At 41.0% G+C, this 23,992-nt stretch overlaps 2 protein-coding genes across 2 annotated transcripts; both read left to right on the forward strand.

The window, feature by feature from the left end:
- The first annotated feature begins 18,671 nt into the window (after positions 1 to 18,671).
- Positions 18,672 to 21,022, forward strand: LOC149205679 (uncharacterized). The gene is made up of 3 exons (XM_089397473.1): positions 18,672 to 19,517; positions 19,856 to 20,114; positions 20,409 to 21,022. Exons 1-3 carry the CDS (start codon positions 18,672 to 18,674, stop codon positions 21,020 to 21,022), a joined length of 1,719 nt encoding a protein of 572 aa, XP_089253599.1.
- Positions 21,023 to 21,306: 284 nt separating this feature from the next.
- On the forward strand, positions 21,307 to 21,699 carry LOC149205680 (secreted RxLR effector protein 78-like). The gene has a single exon (XM_089397474.1). It carries the CDS (start codon positions 21,307 to 21,309, stop codon positions 21,697 to 21,699), a length of 393 nt encoding a protein of 130 aa, XP_089253600.1.
- Positions 21,700 to 23,992: the final 2,293 nt, after the last annotated feature.

Here is a 23,992-nt window from a genome sequence, read left to right on the forward strand (position 1 = left end):
GTTTAAACGGCATATTAATGGAGCAGTAATGCCAAAATCTCTTCAGAGATTGTATCCGCAGCCACCTTATGTTAATCCTCCATTATTCATTGATTGATATGACTCTTTCATATTTGGTTTGCGCCACCTATTCTCTGTATTACGTTCATTTTATCTCCTGTGCAAAGCTCCTCTGAAGCAACAAATTTAGGCCAAATGGGGAAGAAGTCTAAGAAATCTGGAACAGCTTCAGCTTCCGCAGTAACAGGACAACACACTGCCGATCCGGGACCAAGTAAAAAAGGATTGATCTCAGACACCACATGTCTTGGTCTCGGTAATACTACTTGGTAGAGCATCTATAATCTGGTTGAGGCCGAAGAGCCTCAGGAAACATCAGTACAAACCACATCAGACTCGACCCGGAAGTCCGAGCCAACCCTAAAGGATTTGGCCGATTCTTACCTACACCGGATAGCAGCTCGAGAGCAAATTCTTCCATACACAGATGTGGTAAGATGGGCAGTTGAGGAAATTCCAATTACAAACAGAACATTTTGCACTATCGACGGGAGAGTATTCGGTTCATTTCAACCCGATGATTTGAGAGGAATGTACCATTTGCCCGAACTAGAGAAGAAGTATAACAAAGCGTTTCTGTAGAAGTTCAGATATGAAAATGAGATTGAGTCAGCACCTATACGGGAATGGAGACAAAACCCAGCGAAACACAAGCATGAGTCCTCGGGTAAGTACTCTGTCGATTCCTTGTGTTCCCCTTATTGTTATGCTGGAGCGATGATGTGTAGGATTTGGGGGTTGCATGATTCCTCAAACTTCACCATAGAGATGGTACCTTTAATGGAAGAAGCATGCAATAGCGAAATAATGTATTGGGGGAATATATTATCTGATAAGTTAGCAACAACTATTCTTGAGTTCAGAAACAAATCCTGCGTTACTGAAAGGTTCATTCCTCCATTTTACTTTAGTGCCTACATCTTAGATACTCTCTGTTTTAACTCCGAATTTCCTGTGCTGGGTTGGAGATGGACTCCACAGGACCCCATGCCCATTCATATCTATCACCAGAAGTTGTGGAAAGCCCATTATAAACACCACCTATATCAAATTTGCAATGGATTCATGTTACCCATTTACTATGCAATTTTTGACAAACCTGCTCCTAAGATTTCCTCACAAGCACAGATTGACTTGACAGCCTTAGGAAAATGGTTCGGAGAAGAAAAATTTACATATGTAAGAGTTTTCGACAGTCATGCCAAGCCTCATGTCCTCCCCTTGTATATACTCGACAAACGATTAGCTCGAGAGATAGCATATCAGCTTACATTCGAAGGAGTTACACAGACTCTGAGGAATAAAAAGAAGCAAGTCTGGCCTCCTTTTCCTCTAAGGTGTGGCGTTTACACTCTGCATGACTACAAACATGCAGAGAAAGAAGCAGAAAAGATAAATACACTAAATCTCGCCACTCTTCCTAACAGACAATTTGATCCAAACAAAGTCATCTATAATGCACTAGAACAGGCAAAACTCACTAAATTTGAGCATAAAACAGATGAGTTTGATGACCTATTCTCCTCGGCCGAGTCATTATTTCAGGTTCAAGCGCTAGCTAAAATGAGATATCACGATGAAGGGTTAGTCGAATTTAACAAACTTAGAGAGCAGAGGTTGCAAACTCTGCCTCTAGATTTGTTAGCCACTGCCCCGATGACACAGTCAAGCGAGCCTTAATAGCCACTTACCAACGAACCTCCTGCTACATCAGAAATTTTTGAAGAAGTCCAGAGGAAAGAACAGGGGAACTCCAGAGGAAAGAACAGGAAGAACTTCAGAGAAAAGAACAAGAGGAAGCGCAGAGGAAAGAACAAGAGAAAATATGTGAAGAGGAACAGAAAAGGCAGCAGGAGCAGAGCAGCAAGGATGTGAATGTTGATACACAGATTGACCCAAGGTTGCTCCAGGAATGGCAACAATTCGATTCAATCATAAGTAATCTAGAAAGCTCAAAAGAAGCCGATACATCCAAAGTGGCCGATACACAAGATACAGCATCAAAAGAGGTTCCAAGCGAAGGAACCAGCGGTCTACCCCCTACTACAGACATAGAAATAATTCCCAAAGATCCTTCGGATCAAATCATTTTGCAAGTGGAGGATATACCTCCATTAGATGTCTTTTACAGCCCAAAGCACAGGGCCGTAGTAAAGCGACAGCGGAAAAGGAGAAGGATTGATCAACCTTCCCTATTCCCTGAACAAACAGTGACAGCCAACGTAGTTTGGAAGGAGGAGTTTGATCCTTCTGATGACCTAACAAAATTGTCCCAATATGTTGGAGCCTATTCGGCGGCCACCATGGACAAGGCATCGGAAGTGAGTAATTTGTTAAAAGAAAAAGACCAGGCAATCACTTCGTTACAAGCACAGCTATCGGAGGCACAGCAGAAAGCAGAACAATTAGAACAGCAATTGTCCACGCAGTGACAGTTAAATAATCAATTGAACTAGCAGTTGCATGAAGAGAGACAGAGGATCAATTCAAGTGCGATTCAAAAGCAGAAAGAACTATCGGAGGCATTAGCAAAATTTAAAGCAATGAATGAACAGATGGTAAAGGCAAAAGATGAGCAAATTACTCAATTATCGGGTCAAATAGAGAAGTTTAAGAGTCTTCCGCAGCCTGCCTATTTCAGAGAAGAAGCACTACAGATTAATAAGGCACTGATAACATAAATAAGATTATTATGTCATAAAATTGCTCAAGTTGAACCCCTGTGTGACATAACAGCATCAATAATCGATAAATCAGTCGATGCTAGACAAGACTTTGAGCAGGCCGATGAGACCTTAACAAATTTTCTTGATTGGCAGGACACTACTGAGGGACAGGCAACAAATTTGCCTAAAATCCTAGAATCCCATAAAGAAATTTTATTTATGGAGTGGCAGTCCCAATTAATGAAGGCAGAGAGAGCAGTTTCTAGATGCAAATTATCCACAAGTAATTTGATTGAATTAATTAACGATACTCTCTATTTATCTAATATGATCTCTCAGTGTACACCAGGTAAATTACTATCGGCCAAAACATTGGAGCAATCATGTTATCAAGAGCTGGAAAAGAATGGGAGATTGATCACAGGTATTAAAAGTTTAACTTGGGACACCTATTGGTTGTTCCTGGTAAAACCATACAGCCAGAGAGCTGCTCTCAAGTGCCTCGCAGATGCAATCGGGTGTATCATTCCCGATATACACGATGCCACCTATGCTGCTCAACTCAATTCTCGTCTCAGCCGCCCTCAAGAAGTGGAACTGATGCTAGCAATATGCCAACTCAGGTCGAAAGGCAAACAGCCAGAGTGATGAATCATGCTGCCGACTACCAGATTGCTATGGGGGAGATATTCAAGATCAAGTTGTACCAATTTAGTAGCATTTTAATTTTGTAGTTAGTTAGTTTAATTAAGTATTTATAGACCCTTTCAATGCATTGGAAAGGGTCGTAAGTTTTTGTATATGACTTAAACCTGAAGTTGCACTACTGTACTTCAGGTATATTATTCCAATTTTGATAACGAAGCTTTTATGTGGATGTGCACTACTGCCTTTATTTAAAAGTATTTCCGAGTCGGAAGAAGGAATTCGAATTGCGATTGATGTTGGCAATGATTTGCAGCTCATATGGTACTACTATCTATGTCTGAATTCATTCTTTTATGTGAATTGTTAATCAATCATTGTTGCTATTATTGAATATATGCATGTGTTTTAACAGCATTCTCTATGCTTTCCACTATTGGGTGTTTACAGCGTGCTTTTCTTCTAATCATACATGTATCAGTAATATAAAAAGATAAGGGTAACAATGTTTTATTAATTACTTTGTTCAACTATTTGAACAAAGCAATTATTATATGAATGAATGTCTATGTTTATTGAATAGAGTCATCTATATGCATATTGATGAACACATATCATCAAACGTTTCACTTAAGAATAGAAGCTTCCCAAGATAGAATAGTCATTTGTATTTTCGCTTTTAGATTAAGTCATCCATTCATTATCACTTATTAGAAAACCAATCACTCATCCATACCTTTTTATTCATTACTGGGAAACTGGTCCCATTATATCCAGTCGGAGCCACCATCCCAAATGAAAAAGGAGCTGTATTAAGGTCCGGACCGGGTGGTTATCCCCCGATGTTGATGCAACGATTTTCGAGGCATCAACAGGCGGGTAAAGTAATATGTAACTCCTTTGACCATTGGACAAATCCCAATTAAAGTGTTGAGTTTTGTTACTTATGAGCAACCTTTGATCTGAAACTACTACTAAGAATCTTCTGGAATATTCCACGGAGGTTGAATCCCTACCATCCACCTAATAATTATTGATAATTAAAATAAAATTTGGAAGCCCTTTTCAAAAATAGACACGACTATTAACATAATAATGAAATACACTCCATAAAAAAATATAAGTAATTATTGTTGATAAAGATAATGAGATGCATTTATCTCACAAGTCAAATGTGAGAATTAAAATATAAAATAATATTTGAATATTTCTTGCAATATCACCCTAAACTAAATTTATTGATTTATGACTCCTTTCAACCAATTGAGTTTGAATTTGAATTTAAATTAAACATTTATATAACATTTCAATAAAATTTAAATTTAAATTTAAACTTTGAAAAATTATACAATTTTAAAAATGAATTTAAATTCAAATTTTAAACTATTCATATAAGATATGAAGAATTATGTTGCAATGAAAAAAATGTATTATAAAAATTATTATTAAAAATATATATGAAGAATTGTGTTGCAATGAAAAAAATGTATTATTAAAAATATTAAGATGTGAATATAGCAATAATCCAATTTTAAAAACACATTATTCAAACATTGTACTATTCTTTCAGTATCTAAATTAATTAATTTTGTTGTAAATTTACTAAAACTAATAAATAAATAAATAATAAAATATATTTTCTTATTATAAATTAATCATACTTTAATTAATTTTAAATTAAAAATAATATAAAAGTTTAACAAAGACCTTGTACATGCTATCTTAGTATCCAATTAGAGTAGGATCTATATATAGTAAAGCTAGATTCAAAATTATATGTAATGCAAATTTTAGAGATCGATAACTCGCCGCACCAATTTTGCTTGCAAAGTATTTGTGCTTTCTATTGCAAGGATTCTAATGACTCAAAATCTTAGTTGTGTGCAAGGGGTGGTAGGAGGGGGAGGGATTCTTCTGAATCCCAAAGGAAAACTAGAAGTCAAGTATGCCTAGGGGCTAGGACAAAGAACCAACAACCTGGCAGAGTTGTATGCATTATATGACGATCTACATATAGCCAAGAAGCCAAGGATTCCTTCAATATTAATTATTGGTGACTCTCTCATTGTTATCCAACACCTCTTCAAAGCCTTTAATCCAAAGAACAACCAAATCTCACTCCTTTTATGTAAATTCCAAGCCCTGTTGAGAGATTTCTCTTCAAAATCTTATTTCCATGTACTGAGAGGACATAATAAGGAGGTTGACTTGCAAGGCAATAGGGCATGCCAACTAGATGTCGGTTGATGGATGTGAGATGAATGGGTCAATTGAACAACATTTCATTTGATGAAGAGGTTAATAATACATGTTGGATCCCTTTCTCCTAAAGGGATGTATCAATCCAAGGTTATAAGACATCTAAGAACAAACTATACAAGGACGCCCTTGCCCCTCCCGATCCCAATCTATCTCATTTTCAACTCCACCTCCAACCGATGGTGTAAATGTTGCATCAAGATTTGCAAGATGATAGAATGTTTGAAGTCTGGCCGTTTGTTGGATAAGGTCTCCCAGGTCGCAAGGACGAATACATGTCAACGTTTAATCTTCTCCCACGAAGTTTCCATTACTCAAAGGCAGTCTAGATTGTCCACTCCCATCTCAAGAGGGATCGAAACACATCTAATATTGTGGGAATTGATATGCATGGCTTCGACATTTATGGACATATTAGAAGCATTGCACCGGGTTCATCTGGGCCAAATTTTCGAGAAGGAGAGTATTCGAGTTAAATTATCTAGTATTCAAGTGGGGGATCTCTAATTCTTTGTTTCATTTTCATAGACACCATAGTGATATTGTTAGAAAAACCAAATAAATACAACAAAATCAATCACAGGAATGCAAAATAAACATAACTTTTAAGTGGAAAACCATAATAGGAAGAACCATTGTCTAAACTATTCTTGCACCTTTTGTGTTGTCTCAAAAGTGATTGTAGTGCTCTATTCTCTTTACAACAATGGTCTCATGTTGTTCAAGCTTTCCTCTCCCCTTTATATATGCCTTTTACTTTGAGTGTGAGCCCCTAATCTAATCTCATCAATAGAATAAATGTGAGATGTTGAGTTAACATCAACATTAGATTAGAGGTGAGTCATTGATCTATCCCAAATATGTAACTTAGACTTCAAACTCATTTAACAGTGGCATTCGAACACTCCACGTGAAGGTGAAATATGATTTGATAGTATTTAACAATGGGTTACCTTCCCAATTTGTGAATATGGGAGTGTGCATGTCTTTTAAGAATAAAAATGCCATAGAATCTTGCCTTCCTTCAATAAGAAGGCTGCAGTTCCACATCTCAATGGGCATCTTTCGTCATTGTAAATGTGGAGGTGCAAGCAAAATAATTGATTGTCAATCCTCCTCGCAACAAACTTTATGGCTACAAAAAATATGGTAAACTCTCCCTAACATGAAGGTTGGGGTGCCGAAATAAGTTGAGTAAAGTAATATGTAACTCCTGTGACCATTGGACAAATTCCAATTAAAGTGTTGAGTTTTGTTACTTGCGAGGATCCTTGTATCTTCAACTACTACTAAGAATATTCTAGAATATTTTGCGGAGGTTGAATCCCTACAATCCAACTAATAACTACTGATAATTAAATTAAAATCATGGAATCCCTATTCGAAAATAGACATGCCTATCAACATAATAATGAAATATATTCAATATAAAATGTAAGTAATCAATGTTTCTTTGATCAAGTAAGAGTGGAACCTCTCATTAATCTAAAAAAATTACATATTGTACACTTCTTTAACGGAGCCAAGCATGGTAGCACTAGCTCTGTGAAACTTCAACAGACACCTGGGATGGCAGAACCCTGAACCTAATTCGAACAAGACTACAAAAGAAAAAACGATGACAAAACATTCCATCCAGCAAAGGGTGCAAAGAATCCAAAATAACACCCAAGAACTGTCCGCCCTCAGGGCGTCGCTCTGGATAACCAACGAACTGGAAACCTGCTAAACGAACCGGAAGGAGAAGTTGAAAGACTCAACTCTCGTGCAACAAATAACCAGAAGCCCTTGATGATGGGGCCCACAGATCCGAAGGCCCATAAAACTGCCACAAGTGACCCAAGCACCATCCTTAACCTTCGATTAACTTTCAAACCCGATGACCGTGCGATCCAACCCTCGTTGATCCAACGTCCATGAGCTGATTTCGGGTCGACACCTTGCCCACACTTTATCCTTTCTTATGGACCCGAAGAGAAACATAAGCCACCGCACTAAACTTTTTCGGGTCCGATTGAAGAATTAACAGTCATGCAGTTTCTCCACCCGAAATCCATAGGATGGAGGAGTTCCAAAGCGATCACGCCAACTTGCCCACGCTTTAACTTGTCTTACGGACCCGAAGAGTAAATAAGCCACCGCACAATAATTTTTCGGGTCCGTTTGGAGAATTATCTTTCGTGCAGTTTTCCGCCCGAAATCCATGGGATGAAAGATTTCTTAAGAGATCTCGTCAAATTTCCCACTCTTTACCGCTTCTTATGGACTCGAAGAGTAAATAGGCCACTGCTCTATAATGTTTTGGGTTCGTTTGAAAAATTAACCTACGTGCATTTTTCCACCCGAAATCCATAGGATGATGGAGTTCAGGGCAATCTTTGCTCAGCCGCCTGCCAACCTGCCCGCAGTTTATCACTTGCTTCTTCCCTGTGATTGGTCCACTTCCTGTTGTTTCCATTGGTCTTCTCTCTGCTTATTTCTCATACTTTGAAAGTGCTCCGTGTCTTCGATAGCCTGTCTGTGACATTCCTCACGCAATTTCCCTGATTCTAAAGGTAGGGAGTAGAGTCTTATCCATACCGGTACTGATGTGAATGTCTCTCGTTCTGGGACAAAATTCATTACCCATGGTCGCATGTAGAGGCCTATAGTAGCATAAAAATATGGTCCTCCTTTGAACACTCTGTCTTTGTCCTCTAAGTTTGTGAACACCACTGTGAAGAAACCCTTGGACCCAAGGTGAAGGTTTATTTCCCCCTTTGGTTTCCAGTGGTTTTTTATCCAAGCATGCAGAGCCTTCTCCGTTGGCCATATCCCCATAAATTTGCATATTACCGCATATGCCGCCATGTGATCCCTGTGCACCTATAGTGCTGGATCACTTAAAACAACCTTGGGTGTAATGGTTGACCTAGGTTTACAGAGTCCTATCATATTCTTGTGCTCAGCTCTCTGACTGCCTCCTCCTATTCTCTTGTCTCTTCTGACCTCCTCATGATTCTCTTCCTGTTCATGAGATCTGATGTTTTTTCGGTTTTTCTATGTTGATACTCTCAGTTTCTGCCTCCATTGGTTTATTGAAGCGATTTGAACCAGCTTCCTTGCTTCTATTCGCAACTGCATGACTGTAGGAGGGAGTGGAACTCCCCCCTCCTCGCCCCTCCATGGTCACTAGCACTGCTATCCCGTTGCAAACCGTCGTTCAGCTCGCTCCCTCACTCCCTCGCTCCCCAAAGTTCAACTCAGCCGACATTATTTTTCATTTAAGTAATCAATGTTGATAATGATATTGAGATGCATTTATTTTGCACGTGAAACATGGGAATTATAATATAAAGTAATATTTAAATATCTCTTGCAATATCACCCTAAACTACATTCACTCATTTATTACTCCTTTCAACTAATTGAGTTTGAATTTGAATTTAAATTAAACATTTATATAAACCTTTCATAAAATAAAATTTAATTTAAAATTAAACTTTGAAAAAAATTATGGAACTTTAATATTGAAAAATAATTTAAAATTCAAATTTTAAATGACTTATATAATATTTTAATACATGCAAATTTTTTTTTTTTTTTTTAACACGGTCGATTACTATTATATTATAGAAACTTCAAAAGAGGAACAAGTCCTGTTACATAAGATGGAAGGAGCGAAGTAGAGTGGATCCAAAATGGGTGCGTAGACCCTTGATCCGAATCAGTAGACTTGAGTTTTGAGATTTGGAAGAGGTAACGGCTATATTGCCGTATAAACTATCCTAAAAGAAAGCAGTATTTACAGAACATAAGGTGTTTTACATATATTGGTTTACTTAATCATCGAGTGGAGGTTCTTTCTTCTCACTGATATTTGTACAGGCCTCTCCTTGCATGCTTTGAGTCATTGTTTTTATGTGATTGATAGCTTCTTCCAGGTGATTGCACTTTTCTTTAAGGCCTTCTATTTCCGCCCTCTGTTTCTCCAGCTTTTTCCTCTTAGATTTGCTCTCTGCCTGAAATTCTTCCTTGAGATCATTGAAGTGCTTGACAAAACGAGCGATCATGAAACAATGAGCTTTGCACAGAGTGCAGCTGTTATTGGTAATAACAAGTTCCAGGGGGTTCTCAGACATTGCTGACAGGCCTTGAGTAAGCTTGGGGATATTGAGACAGAGATTGAAAGAGGAATTACACGAGAGGGATGAAGGGGCTGACAGAGAATAAGAAGGAAGAAGACTATCAGTTTAGGAGAATGGAAATAGAGCTGATCAGAAAGAGGTTCGAGGATCCGCAGAGAGAAGAAAAACAGGGAGGAGCCGGGGCAGGAGAACAACTTCTGCTGCAGGGAGAGAAGGGGGGGAGGGGACAATAAAAGGGAGAGGCAGAGATCTGAGAAGCGGGGTCCGACGAGGATGGGAGAGTCTGCTTCAAATAGAAAAAGAGACTGTTAGAGATAAAGAAAAAATATGCTCGAAAAACACGATCATTACCACGCTAGGCAGAGATTGATAAACCTCTTCGGCAGCGGAGCACTGAGCACGATCTAGGCCAGCTGGTATTTGAGCTGATGACCACCTGAGACGAGCTAGAGGGAGCGCGACTAGAGCACGAACCTTTTCTCTTATGGCAGAGGGAGACTGGAGCTCTGGGCTGGATGAACTGAGAAGTTTCCTACTGAATATATACTAACTCAAGGGGCTGGGCCTCAGAATTCGGATCGGGCAGCTCAAAGATTTTCCTGTCCCAGGTGTCATTTCGTGAAATTCTTGTGCAACCAATTTGGATTATGAGAGGACTGTTGCCTAACTTCTGGTTATTTTTGTCACGAGACCTCTCCCATTCCATAATCCAGTACCGATTTCCTTTAGCCCTGCAGATTTCATTGGCAGCGCCTTTGATATGATGGGGTACATTGTCAGAAGGGGAGGAGTCATCAGTCTGGTTGCCAGCTTTGTGAGGGAAGGCGGAAGTATTGTTGAGATGACTGATGTAGTCTTGATTCACGAGCTTGGCTGAGGAGAGAGTCGACTTATGGGATTGGTTTGTCATAGATTTGATCATTCTCACGAACCTGTCCTGTGGGTCTGTTGACAGCCCTGTTGGCTAGTGAATCCGCCTTAGAGTTGTTATTTCTCATAACGTGCTTGTAGAGGATGTCCCCCATCTGATTTGAGTTATCCTTGATCCTATGCTTGATGCTGTTGAGAGCCTGTTTCTTGAATTCTCCCCCTGAAGCCATAGCAGCAATCACAATTTCCGAGTCGCCGATTATGATTGGGTTTTTGGCTTGCAGTTTTCTCATAATGCTGATACCTAGAAAAAGGATGTAGGCCTCTGCCATATTGTTCGTCATGTTTCCCAATCCCCATTCATAGGTGATGATAACTTGGCCATTCTTATCTTTGATTATTCCCCCTGCCCCTGCTTGCCCCGGGTTGTTTTTGGATGCACCATTGAACTGGAGAGTAATTTTCTTTTGCTCTTGTATCCATTTTTCTATGTCTTCTTGTGAACCCCTGAGTTTCCAATTATTCCCCCTCTTGCTTGCGGTTGATGGAGGTTGCATATTCTTGACATAGTTTAAGTGGAATTTATTAAACCACTCTTCCTCTTCCTTCTGCCAACTGGAGTGATCAGGTTGAGAAACAGAGTTGGCACTTATCATTTCAGCAACTAGGCCCATAGTTTTGGCCAGGGTACGAGCTGGGTTTGGTTTTTGATTGTTAAAGATGCAGTTGTTCCTGGTGAGCCATATTTGCCAACTGAGAGCTGAAGGGATACATTTCCACAAGCGAGTAATGGTAGTCTTGCCTTTTCTTGTGTGGGGGTAGCTTTTCTCCCAGTTTCTGTTGAGGGTTGAGAGCTGGTCGAAGGTTTCTCTAGTTCTCAGCGGACTGATAATTTGCTTCCAGCAGTTTTGAGCAAAAGGACAGTCTATGAAGAGGTGTTGACTGCTCTCCTCCTCTGCACAACATAGGCAATAAATTGAGGGACCATGGATTCCTCTTTTTTTGAGATTCTCGGCAGTGAGAATCTTTCCTTTAAGGAGGGTCCAGACGAAGAATTTGATCTTTGGAAGGCATTCGGTGTTCCACACAGCTGACCGAAGATTCTGGTTACCAAGAGTGGGGCTAGACTGAAGGAGTTTATACCCATCTTTTACAGTGAAATGGCCTCCGTTGGGGTCCCGGATGAAGCTGTCATGAACATCTTTGTTTAAAGGAGCTGATCCCGTCAGAGAAATCTTGAGGTTTGCCCATTGTTTTCTGAGATTATTTGAGAGAGGGAGATCCCTCCAAGCCAACCAATTGTGGTGCTCCCAAACTGAAATGTCAAATAAACAATGCAAATTTTTGGCCTCCATCCATAATTTCAACTTACTGAACTGCTGGAGGAGATTTCTTGGTTCCGATCCCATAATTCTGTCAGTCCAGATATTTATTTCTTTTCCATTTCCAGGCGACTTAGAGATGTGATTTTTAATTTGGGGGAGGACTTTTTTTATAAGTTTCCAAACTGGAGTGCAAGGCCTTTCCACTATTACCTCAGTGAGGACATTGGAGTGCAGCCCATTGAGGTATTTTCTTTTAAGAGCCTCAACCCACCAGGAACCTTTTCCCATTAGCATTCTCCACACCAGTTTGAAGCCCATTGCTTTGTTGGTAAGGCTTGGGATTTTGATTGCTATGCCCCCTTTTTCAAAAGGGAGGGTAACTTGATCCCATCTGACCAGACTGAATTTTTTTGAGTCTTGCTTCCCTCCTTGCCAGAGGAAACTTCTCATGATTAACTCCATGTTCTTGTGAGTGCTGGCAAGGGCCAGAGTGACAGCATATTGGTATATGGGGAGAGCTGAGAGGAGAGCCTTTATGAGGGTGGTCCTGCCCGCTAGATTTAGCCAAGACAGCCCCCAACTTTGGAGAAGCCCTCTCATTTTTTCGATCTGCTTATTCCAAATCTCGGACTTGACAATTTCTTTTGCCAAGGGCAGACCAAGATATGTGAAGTGGCTCCAGTTTCTTTCAACTGGGATGTCCATGATCAGAGAGATTCTTTGCATGATTTGGAGAGGGACATTCCAAGTGTAGATTTTGCACTTATTGTTGTTTAGCAATCCCCTTGAGACTGCCAGGAAGGTGTTCAAAGTTCTCTTGAATCTTCTTGCCATTAAGCTTGAGGCTCCCCCAATTAAAAGGGTGTCATCGGCAAAGAGCGAGTGATTAATTTATTTTATCCCTCTAGCTATGCTGATCCCTGTGATCTCCTTTTGCTTTCGAAGATTTTCCAGGTGTATGCTCAAGGTTTCTGCCATGATGATGTATAGGAAGGGAGGGAGGAGGCAGGCTTGTCTCAATCCTTTGGAGCTTCTGAAGTAGCGGCTAGGCCTACCATTGATTAGGGGGGCTGTCCAAGGGTTTGAGATGCATTCCATAATGATGCTTATAAATCTGTGGGATATTCCAAACTTCCTGAGAACCTCAGCTAGGAATTGATGATTGACCCTGTCGAAGGCATTTGCCATGTCAAGTTTTATAATCATACCTCTTTCCTTTCTATTGATGCTGCTATGGATTGCTTCTTGAATCAGGATGACATTGTTCGTTATTTGTCTTTTAGGAACGAATCCTCCTTGGTTCTCAGATATAAGGGAAGGGAGAAGCTTTTTTAGTCTATTTGCTAGGATTTTGGTTACTATTTTGTAGGAGATATTGCAAAGAGAGATAGGTCTGAAGGGATCAAAGGAGAGGGGGTTGGGATCCTTGGGAATAAGCACCAGATGGGAGGTTTTAGTGTTTTTGCCCATCTTATTTTTTTTGAAGATATTTTTAACCATCCTTACATAGTCTTTTTTTATGATATCCTAGTGGTTCCTAAAGAAGGCAGCAGTGAAGCCGTCAAGACCAGGGGCCTTGTCCGACTGCATACTGAACACTGCCATCCTTATTTCCTCCTCCGAAACATCTTGATCTAGCTCACTGTTTTGATGCGCGTTGATTTTGCACTCGACTGGTTGTAGGAAATCCGCGCTGTCCATATACTGGGGGACTGCTGATAAGAGGGATTTGAAGTGGCTGTGTGTCGCTTCTTTGATTTCCTCTTGTTCACATAATTATTTTCCCTCAACAGTAATTTTATCAATTTGGTTTCCTACTCTTCTGATCTTAAGGTTATTATGAAAGAAAGAGGTGTTTTTGTCTCCAGCTCTGAGCCAAAGGCACCTCGATTTCTGTCTCTGCTCTTCTTCCTCTTCTCTGTTCTACCTATAGAGTTCCCTAAACATTTCATTTTCCTGAGATTGTTCTTCCTTTGAGATTTGATGATCCTCTTTCTCCTGATTCCATTGCTCCAATTGTCTGTGTAGCTCTATTCTTTTTTCTTTTTTTTTTCCAATATTGCATTCTCTTTGGCCCATTGTTTGATCGCTGCTCTTAAGGATTTTAATTTTGATTCCCATAAATAGTGGGGTGAACCAATGACTTCCATCTCCCAGTGTTCTTTGATGAGTTTTTGGAAGCCTTCCTTGGTATCCCATATTTTATTGTATTTGAATGGGATAGGGTCGAGATTTCTTTCATTGTCAAGAATCAAGAACACAGGCTTGTGATCTGAAGTTGTGGCATGAAATATCTTACTTTTAACTGAGGAGAAACCTGTAACTATTCTTTCATGAATTAATATCCTGTCGATTCTCTCTTTGATGTTGTGGATTCCTGCTCTTTTATTGCTCCATGTAAATTTACCATTGTTAGGGGGATATCAAAGAGTTTGTGTGTTTCTATTATTGTTTCCAGAGTATCTCTTGAAGGATCAACGGGGAATTTCCCTCCTATTTTTTCCTCAATGTTCCTGATTAGGTTCAGGTCACCACCCATGATTGTGTTCCTTTTTTGACAGACCTGCAGCTCTGAATTAATGGAGTCCCTACAATATGCTTTATCCCTGTAGTGATTTGGGGCATAGATGTTAAGAACAGTATATTCTTCTTTTGTAATTTTATTTTTGAGGTCAGTTTTGACCCACCAGTTAGATGAGTTTTGGCTGATGAGGTCCCATTTTCTTTTATTCCATAATGTACCTATTCTTCCTGAGGCACCCACGGAATCTGTTGCTGTACCTGCAAAGCTTTTGTGTCTTTTTGTGAATGCTTGAAAGTCTTGGTTAGACATTTTGGTCTCTTGGATTAGGAAAAGATCTGGCTGCTCATGTATGATTAAATCCCGGGTTGCATTTGATTTTAGAGAGGAGCCCAGTCCCCTACAATTCCAAGAGACCAATATCATTACTTACTAATTTTTTGTTGAGCCCCGCTCTTCTCCTTTGTCTTTTCCCTGCTTTCTTTTTGCTTGTCCAAGAATGAGTCCATTGGTTGCTGAGTGCCCGTGGCCATTTATTTTGCTGCTGTTTCATCTCTTATTTCTTTATTTGACTTCCTGCCTGCTTTTCTCGGTGGTTCAGAGGTGAAGCTTGCTTCTTTGAGTTTGTTTCATGTTAGAATACGATCTGTGGTAGGAGGAGGGGAGGGGAGGGGCAGCGAAGGGGAAGGGATGACTGCTAGAGTAGTGGCTGAGGGAGAGGAAGGGGGGGAGGAGGGATCTTCGTCCACCAAGGATTCAAAGGGATTGGAGGAGGAGAGGAAAGGCTGGGTCGAGATGGGGGGGGAGCAGCTTGGGATTCCGGGAGGGGCTTAGTATTAGGGCCTTGTTGGGTGGGGTTTGATTTCTTTTTTTTTACTTGCTCCCATGTGCCTTCAGAGGTTTCAGCATTTTCATTCAGTTCATTTACTTTTATCTTACTACACCTATTAGCGAAATGACCATATTCGTGGCATACCTTGCATTTGAATGGTATTTGTTCGTAGTCCAGCTGCTGAATATGGGTCCATTGGTCCACTTTGATCTTGATGGCTTCCGGTAGGCCTTTCCCTAAGTCAACTTCAACGTAGATCCTTGCACAAGCATGCATGTTTTCCTTTGGTTCACATCTGTCAATGTATTTTCCCACAGCATTCCCAATAGCTTTAACAGATTCGTCCCCCCAGCAATGCAGAGGGAGGTGAGGCAGGCGTACCCAAACCGGAACAGCATTTGGGATATCCATTTCCGGGTCGAAATCAGGGGACCATCTATTCAGGTAGAGGCCTCTCGAATCCATGATGTAGGGACCATTTCTGAAAATGAGATTCTGGTCTTCTTTTGTTTCAAAGAGGAAAGTATAGAAGCCCCTTCCGAAGAATCTAATGGTGATTTTCCCTTGAATGATCGCGTTCCAGTTACGTTCTACCCATTTTTGGACTGCTCTGGGAGATGGCCAGAGGCCAGTAAACTGACCTACAAGACCCCTCTCAGCCAAAGAGATTGCTGCCTTCCTCGGGAGACTGGGAGGGAGAGAAACTTCAGGGATGTCGGCCAGCTTCTTGACAAACTTTGATGCAAAGGGACGGATTCTTGAGGTAGTATTTTCTGGAATGACAGAAGCAAATTTTTTTTCTTGATCTTCATTGTCTTGCTGCGAGGAGGAGTCAGCCCCAGCCATGACAGGAGCGAAGGGAGGCCAGATTCGCCGTTGACCAGATGGGGAGAGGGGCGAAAACTGGAAAGAAAGCAGGGGGAAAGGCCCCACAGCTAGGGCCGAGCAGGAGACCCGAAAGGCGAAGAGAAGCTCTGAGAAAGGAGCCCAGGCAGGCCAGCGGGAACAGGAGAGGGCCCAGCAGTCGGGCTGCCAGGCAGAAGGCCAGCGGGAGGCCTGTCAAGATCGCAGAAGGCAAGCGCGGGAGCTCTAGTTCGAAAATCGCCCGTCATTTTTTCTTAGCATCATGCAGAATTTTATTGCATTGAAAAAAAATGTATTATAAAATTTATTATTAAAAGTATTAGAATAGATATAGAAACAATCAAATTAAAAAAGTAATAAAAATAATATTAAAAAAATTGTAATATTCTTTCACATCTAAATTAATTAATTATGTTCTAAGTTTACTAAAAAATTAAAAATAATATATTTTTTATTATAAAAAATACTACTATAACTAACCTTAAAAATAATATAAAATTTTAACACAAACCTTTTTAACACTATCTTACTATCCTATTAGAGTAGGATTTATATATTATACAGTGATGTTTAGAATTATATGTAATGCAACTTTTAGAGATTGATAACTCACCTCACTAGCTTTGCTTCCCAACTATTTGTGTTTTTCTATTACCGCACTTATATTGTCTTAAAATCTTAGGTATGATTAATTCAGTTAAAAGAACATTCATAAAAAAACAATGGTCATAATTTCCCATCTCATAGAGTGTTAGAGATCGTGTACCAATCTCAACGAGATTATGGTGAATGCTATGAGAACTTTGCATACAATAAATGCGCACAAATATATAGGTTCATGTAGTAAACATGCATGGATATACACATTCATACAATAAACAATTTCACACATAAGCGATCTGGTACAAACATGTTGCCTCTTCCATGTTATCTTAATTACAAAAATCACACATAATGACATATCGTAATGAAGCCCATCATTTTGAGAGGACCCCCTCAATGTATGATAAAAACCCAAAAACTTTTTGATAAGGAGCCAACTAAAGATGAAATTGAAAAGTGACTCTTACTGAGAGGAAGAACCAAAGCATAGATGAGAGGCACAAAATGTTTCAAAGGGATCTTCCTCAACTACCTTCTAAACTCCTCTCTACATCACGAATAAACCATAAGAACCATTTTTCTTAAGGCTTACTAGGCAGCATGTGACCAACCCATGGCTAGTATGTTGGTCAACATTTGCTCGGGTTTACTGGCTTGTTTTTTATCTCTCTCTGATTTTTTGGTTGCCCTTTTTGGGTTTTCTTTTGGCAGGCTCGCATACTCGCGTTTTGTGTAGAATTTCAACCTAGTTGCTATGTCGTAAGGCAAATACTCGAATGCGTGCAACATACACAAAATGAAAACTTTGTTCCTCTTTCTGATGAATAAATTCACAGGTCTCTTTTCTTAGGAAAAAGAAAAAAAAATATATATATATATATATATATCTATATATATATATATATATATATATTTATAGGATTATTCTGATATCAGATTCGCTATTTATTATTTATAGAGACATAAATAAATACATATTTTATTATTATCTTAATTTTATGTTTATTAAGTAATTATATACAAATAAATTAATAGGTAAAGACTTAAGCTGATAGGGCTATGGATTGAAAGTGGATGGGTATTATGTTTAGGCACTCCTTGCGAAAAGTTCACGAGTTCAAATCCCTCGTGGGTGTTTACCCCACAAAAATAAATAATAACAATAACAAGCAAAGACTTACTTATCATACCTTAGAATTAAAACAATGTGAATAAAATAACGTTGAATTTTTTTATAAAATTATAACTTGCATTAGTTAATGTTAAATTAACAACGGTTAATCGACACATCAAATCCTATAGCCTTGCTTTGTAAGGAACTAATAAATTGAGATGTCTACAAATTTACAATTTTACTCTTACATAAATAAAAGTGGGAAGTAACTCTTGGTAGTATATTTATTTAAAGCTAAGATTGTTGTGTTTTTTTTTTTTGCGAGCCGCGCTGGGGCTGCCTGCTACTGCGTATGTGCTTGTGACAGGTCCACGTCCATTCTAAGGCTCGCGCCCATGGAGGTGCTGGGCACTCCCCAAGCGCCTCCCCCTCCTCCTCCGCCGCCCTCGTCTGCTGAGGCCTTTAATCGACTCTTGGCAGGGCTTCCAAAGAAGATGAACTCAGAAGCTGCGAAATTCGTAAAAAAATTGGATGATATACCTGAGATCTCCCTTCCCCCAGAAACCCCGATCCAGGTTGCATTATCTTTGGATGAGTGAGCTCTCATCGGCTAGTTCACTGGGCTATGGCCATCCCCCAAAACCACTGAGAGTTGGGTCAACAGAAACTGGGCGTTGTTGATCAAAGAAAGTGTTACCTCATATTTTCTGGGGAGAGGATTCTTCCTCTTCGAATTCTCTTCAAAGGATGACAAAGATCTGATCTTCCAAAATGGCCCCTACTTCATGGGCCCTCAGGGTTTGTACCTAAATAAATGGACTTCGGACTTCGATCCAGCAGTGGACGTGCCCAAAGCAGTCCCGGTGTGGGTTAGGCTCCCAAATCTCCCAATTCATTGCTGGAATTGGGACTCTTTGATGCACATTGGAAATGCCCTTGGGAAATTCATAGATCGAGCAAACAATAAGGACCAATATGACTGCGCCAGAATCTGCGTAGAAGTAGATCTGGAGGTGGGGCTGCCAGAGGCCATCAAAATCAATGTCGGAAGCTGGACGCATGTGCAGAAACTGGACTATGAGCAGCTGCCCTTCAAATGCCGGAAATTCCATGTCTATGGCCACTTCGCCAGAGGCTGCCCGTCCAACAACGAGGTTGTGCAGGGGAAGGAGGACGGCTGGAATCAAGTCAAGCGCTCCAAAACTTCTCACAAGACACAAAAGCCGGGAGGCCCTAATGGCAAAGGTCCTCACCAGGCCTCTGCTCAGCAGATCTCGCCCAAGCCTATTCCAGAAAATAAGTTTGATCCTCTAAGCTCGCAGCTAGAGGACACCCAGGAGGTCGTGGACCAAAAGGCAGTGTCTCCAGATAAAGGTAACCTATCTATCTCTTCCAAGGATGCAAATGTTGCAGAAAGCTCAAAAGGAATCCCTGTCGAAGTCAAGGAAGAGGACCAAGAGTCGGAAGACTCGGAGGAGGAAGGAGAAATAGGTGACTCCCAACCCTCTGTAAGGATATCCACAAGAGGTCGCAAAATAGATCGGGAGAAAAGAGAGCAGGAAACGTACAAGGATAAGTTACAGGGCAGCCAACCAACGCTGGAGAAGTTGTTAGCAAAAAAGCCAAAGATGGCGAGAAACCAGTCTCAAGGCTCCAAGGGAGCCCATCAGAACAAAGGTAAATAATGAAAATAGTCTCCTGGAATTGTAGGGGTATGGGGAGAAAAATCAAGGAAGAGGCCATAAGAAACTTAATAAGAATAGAAGCCCCGGACATATTCCTTATCCAGGAGACCAAGATGGAGGACTCAGACTTCCTCCAAACAAGCAAAAAACTCTGGAGTAAAAGTAAAGCAAAAGTTGTCTCAGCCCGAGGAGCCTCTAGAGGGCTGGGCACTCTTTGGAATGATAGTAAGTTTTCGTTAGTATCTGAGACTTCAAATACTCACTGGCTGCTGCTAAAAATGCAGCATCTCGTTACTAAAGAATCTTTTTGTCTCTTCAATGTTTATGTGTCGGTCAATGCTGGAGAAAAAAAGGCCTGTTGGGACTCAATAAGAAGCCAAGCAGACCTTGGGAACCTAGACAACATCATTATTGCAGGTGATCTAAATCTCACGTTGCACACCTCAGAAAAGCGAGGAGGTTGCATTGTGCGAGATTTGGCAAGGGAATGGGCAGAGGATCTCCTGCAAGATTGGGACCTGCCAGACATCAAGCCCTATTCTAGTAAGTATACTTGGTCAAATAAAAGAGTAGGCCCTGGACACATTGCAGCAAGGCTGGATAGATTTTTTGTTCAAAGTTCCTTTCTTTTGCTTGGATTAGACGCTAGTATGCAAATCCTTTCTTGCAGCATATCTGATCACAATCCTATCAAGCTTGAACTCCGGGCCCATCCCGATCTTGGCCCCATCCCCTTCATATTTAACCCACTATGGGTCAAGGAACCCAATTTTTTGCAGATAGTCAAGGAAAGTTGGTCTTAGCCAGTCAATGGATCACCATTCTATGTGTGGGAAGAAAAGCTCAGAAGAACGAAATCTGCTCTAAAGTGCTGGGCCAAAACCCTTCCTAATCCAGCAGCTGAAAGGAAAAATCTCCAAAATCAGCTAGATGCACATCATTTGCTTTCGAAGGAGAAATATGTAACCAGAGAAATCCTTGAAAAGGAGGTCCAACTCCAACATCACTTTCATAAAGCCTGCTTGGCTGAAGAAGAATTTTGGAGGATTAAGTCTCGCTGCCTTTGGCTCAAAGCGGGAGACAGAAATTCTTCTTTCTTTCACAAGCAAGCTCAAGCCAGAAAATGCTTCAATTCCATTGCTGAAATCAAGGGAGATACTACCAATCACAAGGACTTTGCAGGCATCAAACGAGCAACATTTCTACATTTCAAATATTTGTATCGTGAGGATGTGAATCTGGTTCAGAATTCTTGTCTTCTGGACTGGGTTCCCCCTTCAATTTCTGCTGAGATGAACCACCAGCTAGAAGCTAAAGTCACTAAGGCTGAGGTCAAGATTGCTCTCTTTGCCATGGACCTAGACAAAGCCCCAGGACCGCATGGATTCTACGCCAGATTTCTTCAATCCTGCTGGCATATTGTGGAAAAAGATCTCTATAAAATGGTCTAAAAATCCCAAGCCTGTCAAAAAATTGGAGGTAGTACAAACTATGCATTCCTTGCACTCATCCCCAAGGAGAAAGGCACCAACTCCTTCAACAGATTTCGTCCCATCTCTCTTTGCAACACTGTTACAAGTTGATCACCAAAGTAATAGCTAACAGGCTTAAACATCTTCTTCCCAAAATCATTCCAGAGAATCAAGGGGGCTTTATTCACGGTAGACAGCTAGTGGACAACTTCATATTAGTTCAAGAGGCAATCCTTTCAAGCCAGCAGCGCAAGGAAAAAGGTATGGCTATCAAACTGGACTTAGCAAATGCTTTTGATCGTGTTAGGCACAATTTTCTCTTGAATGTTCTGCAAAAGTTTGGATTTGGGGAGAATTTTATAAACTGGATCCGGGCCTGCATCTCGGAGCCATGGATTGCTCCCCTTGTAAATGGCAGAGCTGCTGGTTTTTTCAAAGCCTCAAGAGGAATAAGGCAGGGTTGTCCTCTTTCTCCTCTTCTGTTTGTCCTCCAAGCCTCCGTTCTCAGTTTCCATCTAAACAAGAAAATGCAAGAGCAGGAGATCTTAGGGCTTTGCATTGCAAGAGGAGTCAAAAGCATCAATCATGCCCTTTTTGCAGACGATACTTTGCCACTGGGGGCTGCATTGATCCACTCGGCCAACAGATTTAAATAAGCTCTTGATGAGTTTTGTATGGTGTCGGGAAGTAGTCTCAACAAGGGGAAATGCCACATTTACTGTTGGAATACTACGCCCAACTTGCTTAGTTCCATTGCCAGATGTTTTGGATTCACAGCCTCTTCAACTTGGACTTCTTTTAAATATCTTGGGCTCCCTATCTTCCTCAAGCGGGCCTACAGCAGGGATTGGCTCCCCCAAGTGGAAAAATTCAAGAACAAACTCCAGGCATGGGGATTCACCTGGCTTAATATTGCGGGCAAGTCAGTTCTCATCAAAGCTGTGCTCTGCAGTCTCCCCTTATTTTAGTTCTCAGTACTCCTTGCTCCAATTGGCATTCTTCAGAAAATGGACCAGCACATACGCAATTTCTTTTGGAAGGGAGGCAAACAAAATGAGAGGAAAATCCCTCTTGTTAACTGGGAGACTGTCTCCAAGCCTCTAATGGAGGGGGGTTTAAACTTCAAGAACCTTTCCCTTTAGAACATTGCCATGGGAGCCAAACTTCTCTGGAAAATTATTGCACCCAAGCCTGGCTGGGCCCAATTAGCACTATGGAGGAAATATTTCAAAGGCAAGAGAGTTAGATGCCTGGATGGGCCTCTCCCCCAAGGCGTCTCTCCCTTTGTAAGGCTCTGCTCCAAAGCCGCCCCCCTGATCCGCTCCAATGCTTACTGGATTCCTGGAAATGGGAGGAATATAAATATTTGGACTGATCGCATCATGGACCGAGATCCGATTGGTGAATGCTCCTCCTTGAATGCGCTGCGTTGTTGGTTGACCGCTTCAGGAAAATCCACTCTGTGGGATATATCCACGTGGGCTGGGACGCGTTGGGCAGGTTGGAATTTTATAGATTTGCCTCCGGAGCTTCTTCAGGAATGCAGCTGCCTTCGTGCTATGCTGAATGGTATTGCTCCCACGCATGTGCGTAGAAGAGACTCGTGTGGCTGGGGTTCGCTGTCAGCGGGTTATACTGTAGCTCAAGGCTACGCAAAACTCTCTCTGAGACCGCATGTCCCTCCTGACCCTGCTCCTTCGTATGCGGTCTGGCGCCTCTCCTCTTTGCCCAAAATTGACATGTTCTGTTGGCTTTTATGCCACAGGAAAATCCTCACTGATGATAAATTGTAGAAACGTGGATTTCATGGCTCGTCCAGGTGTCCCCTGTGCAGAGAGAATTTGGAATGTGCCACACATCTCATATTAAATTGTAAATTCGCTGTGCAGGTCTGGAGTGAGCTGATGGATTATTGGAACCCCAATTTTGTTCTTCCCATCTCCATAATTGATATTTTTGCAAATTGGCAGAACAGTTATCCCGACCCTCCTCCCAAAAACAAAGTGATTAAAGCGGCTTGGTCTTCCCTTCCTAAAATCTGCTGCTGGCAAATCTGGCTAGAGCGAAACAGCAGAATTTTTAGAAACACACAGCATGATGTCAAGGTGGTAGCGGCTAAGATAAAATTCCAGTTAAAAGAATGCTTGGGAGATCAAAAAGACGCTTCAAATCTAAATCAATTAGATACTATTTGGGGTGCCTCCCTAAACCTGCAATTTCATCAAGCTACCAGAAATATCTCCCCTTCTAAAGACTGGCAAATAAGGGGGAAAAATAATGAAGATTTTCAAGACTGGATCTCCAATCAAAAGGTGCACTCTCTCTTCTTTGACGGGGCATCAAAGGGAAATCCTGGCAAGGCTGGGGCAAGAGGAATTGTAAAAAACACTGAAGGCATATCGACCCACAACTTTGCTTGGGGTCTGGGGATCAACTCCAGCATTCAAGCTGAGGCTTTGGCCCTCTTCCAAGGTCTTAAGTTGCTCTTGAATTTGGAAATCAAGGAGGCAAACATTTTTGGGGATTCTCAAGTGATAATAAAAATCATGGTGACCAACTCATCCCCTTGGGACTTAAGATTGGCAAGACTTATATCTAGAATCAGAAGTTTGGGGAAATTGTTCCAAAACTTGAAATACTTCCACGTATTGAGAGACAACAACAAAGAAGCAGATCTTGAAGCTAATAAAGATGCCCTTCTCTCTGATGGGGCAATGATAAGAGACGGGGACAAAACATGGGATCCAATTCCATAATCAGTTAGCTGATATGTTTTACTGCTTGCTATTGAAACAGTTCGTTTGTACTTTTAAGCTTGGGCAAATCACATAAATCGATTCCATAGCTGTAGCCAAAAAGAGCTGGAAGTTGACCACAAGCTCCATAGCACTTCTGGTTGTCGAAACTATTTGGGCTCTGCTCCCTCTAATTGTAATCTGAAATCTGGCA

Source organism: Pinus tabuliformis, chromosome 1_2, assembly GCF_031772625.1.
Source record: "Pinus tabuliformis cultivar Carrire ecotype Pingquan chromosome 1_2, CPIR1, whole genome shotgun sequence".
NCBI classification, from domain to species: domain Eukaryota; kingdom Viridiplantae; phylum Streptophyta; class Pinopsida; order Pinales; family Pinaceae; genus Pinus; species Pinus tabuliformis.

Excerpts from the sequence above, each read along its gene's own strand:
- LOC149205679 (XM_089397473.1), top strand. The coding sequence starts at position 18,672 with ATGGGCCCTCAGGGTTTGTACCTAAATAAATGGACTTCGGACTTCGAT. Across the intron at positions 19,518-19,855 it reads TAGCAAAAAAGCCAAAGATG|CATCTCGTTACTAAAGAATC; the intron begins GCGAGAAACCAG and ends CTAAAAATGCAG. Across the intron at positions 20,115-20,408 it reads AGACATCAAGCCCTATTCTA|AAAAGCTCAGAAGAACGAAA; the intron begins GTAAGTATACTT and ends ATGTGTGGGAAG.
- LOC149205680 (XM_089397474.1), top strand. The coding sequence starts at position 21,307 with ATGGCTATCAAACTGGACTTAGCAAATGCTTTTGATCGTGTTAGGCAC.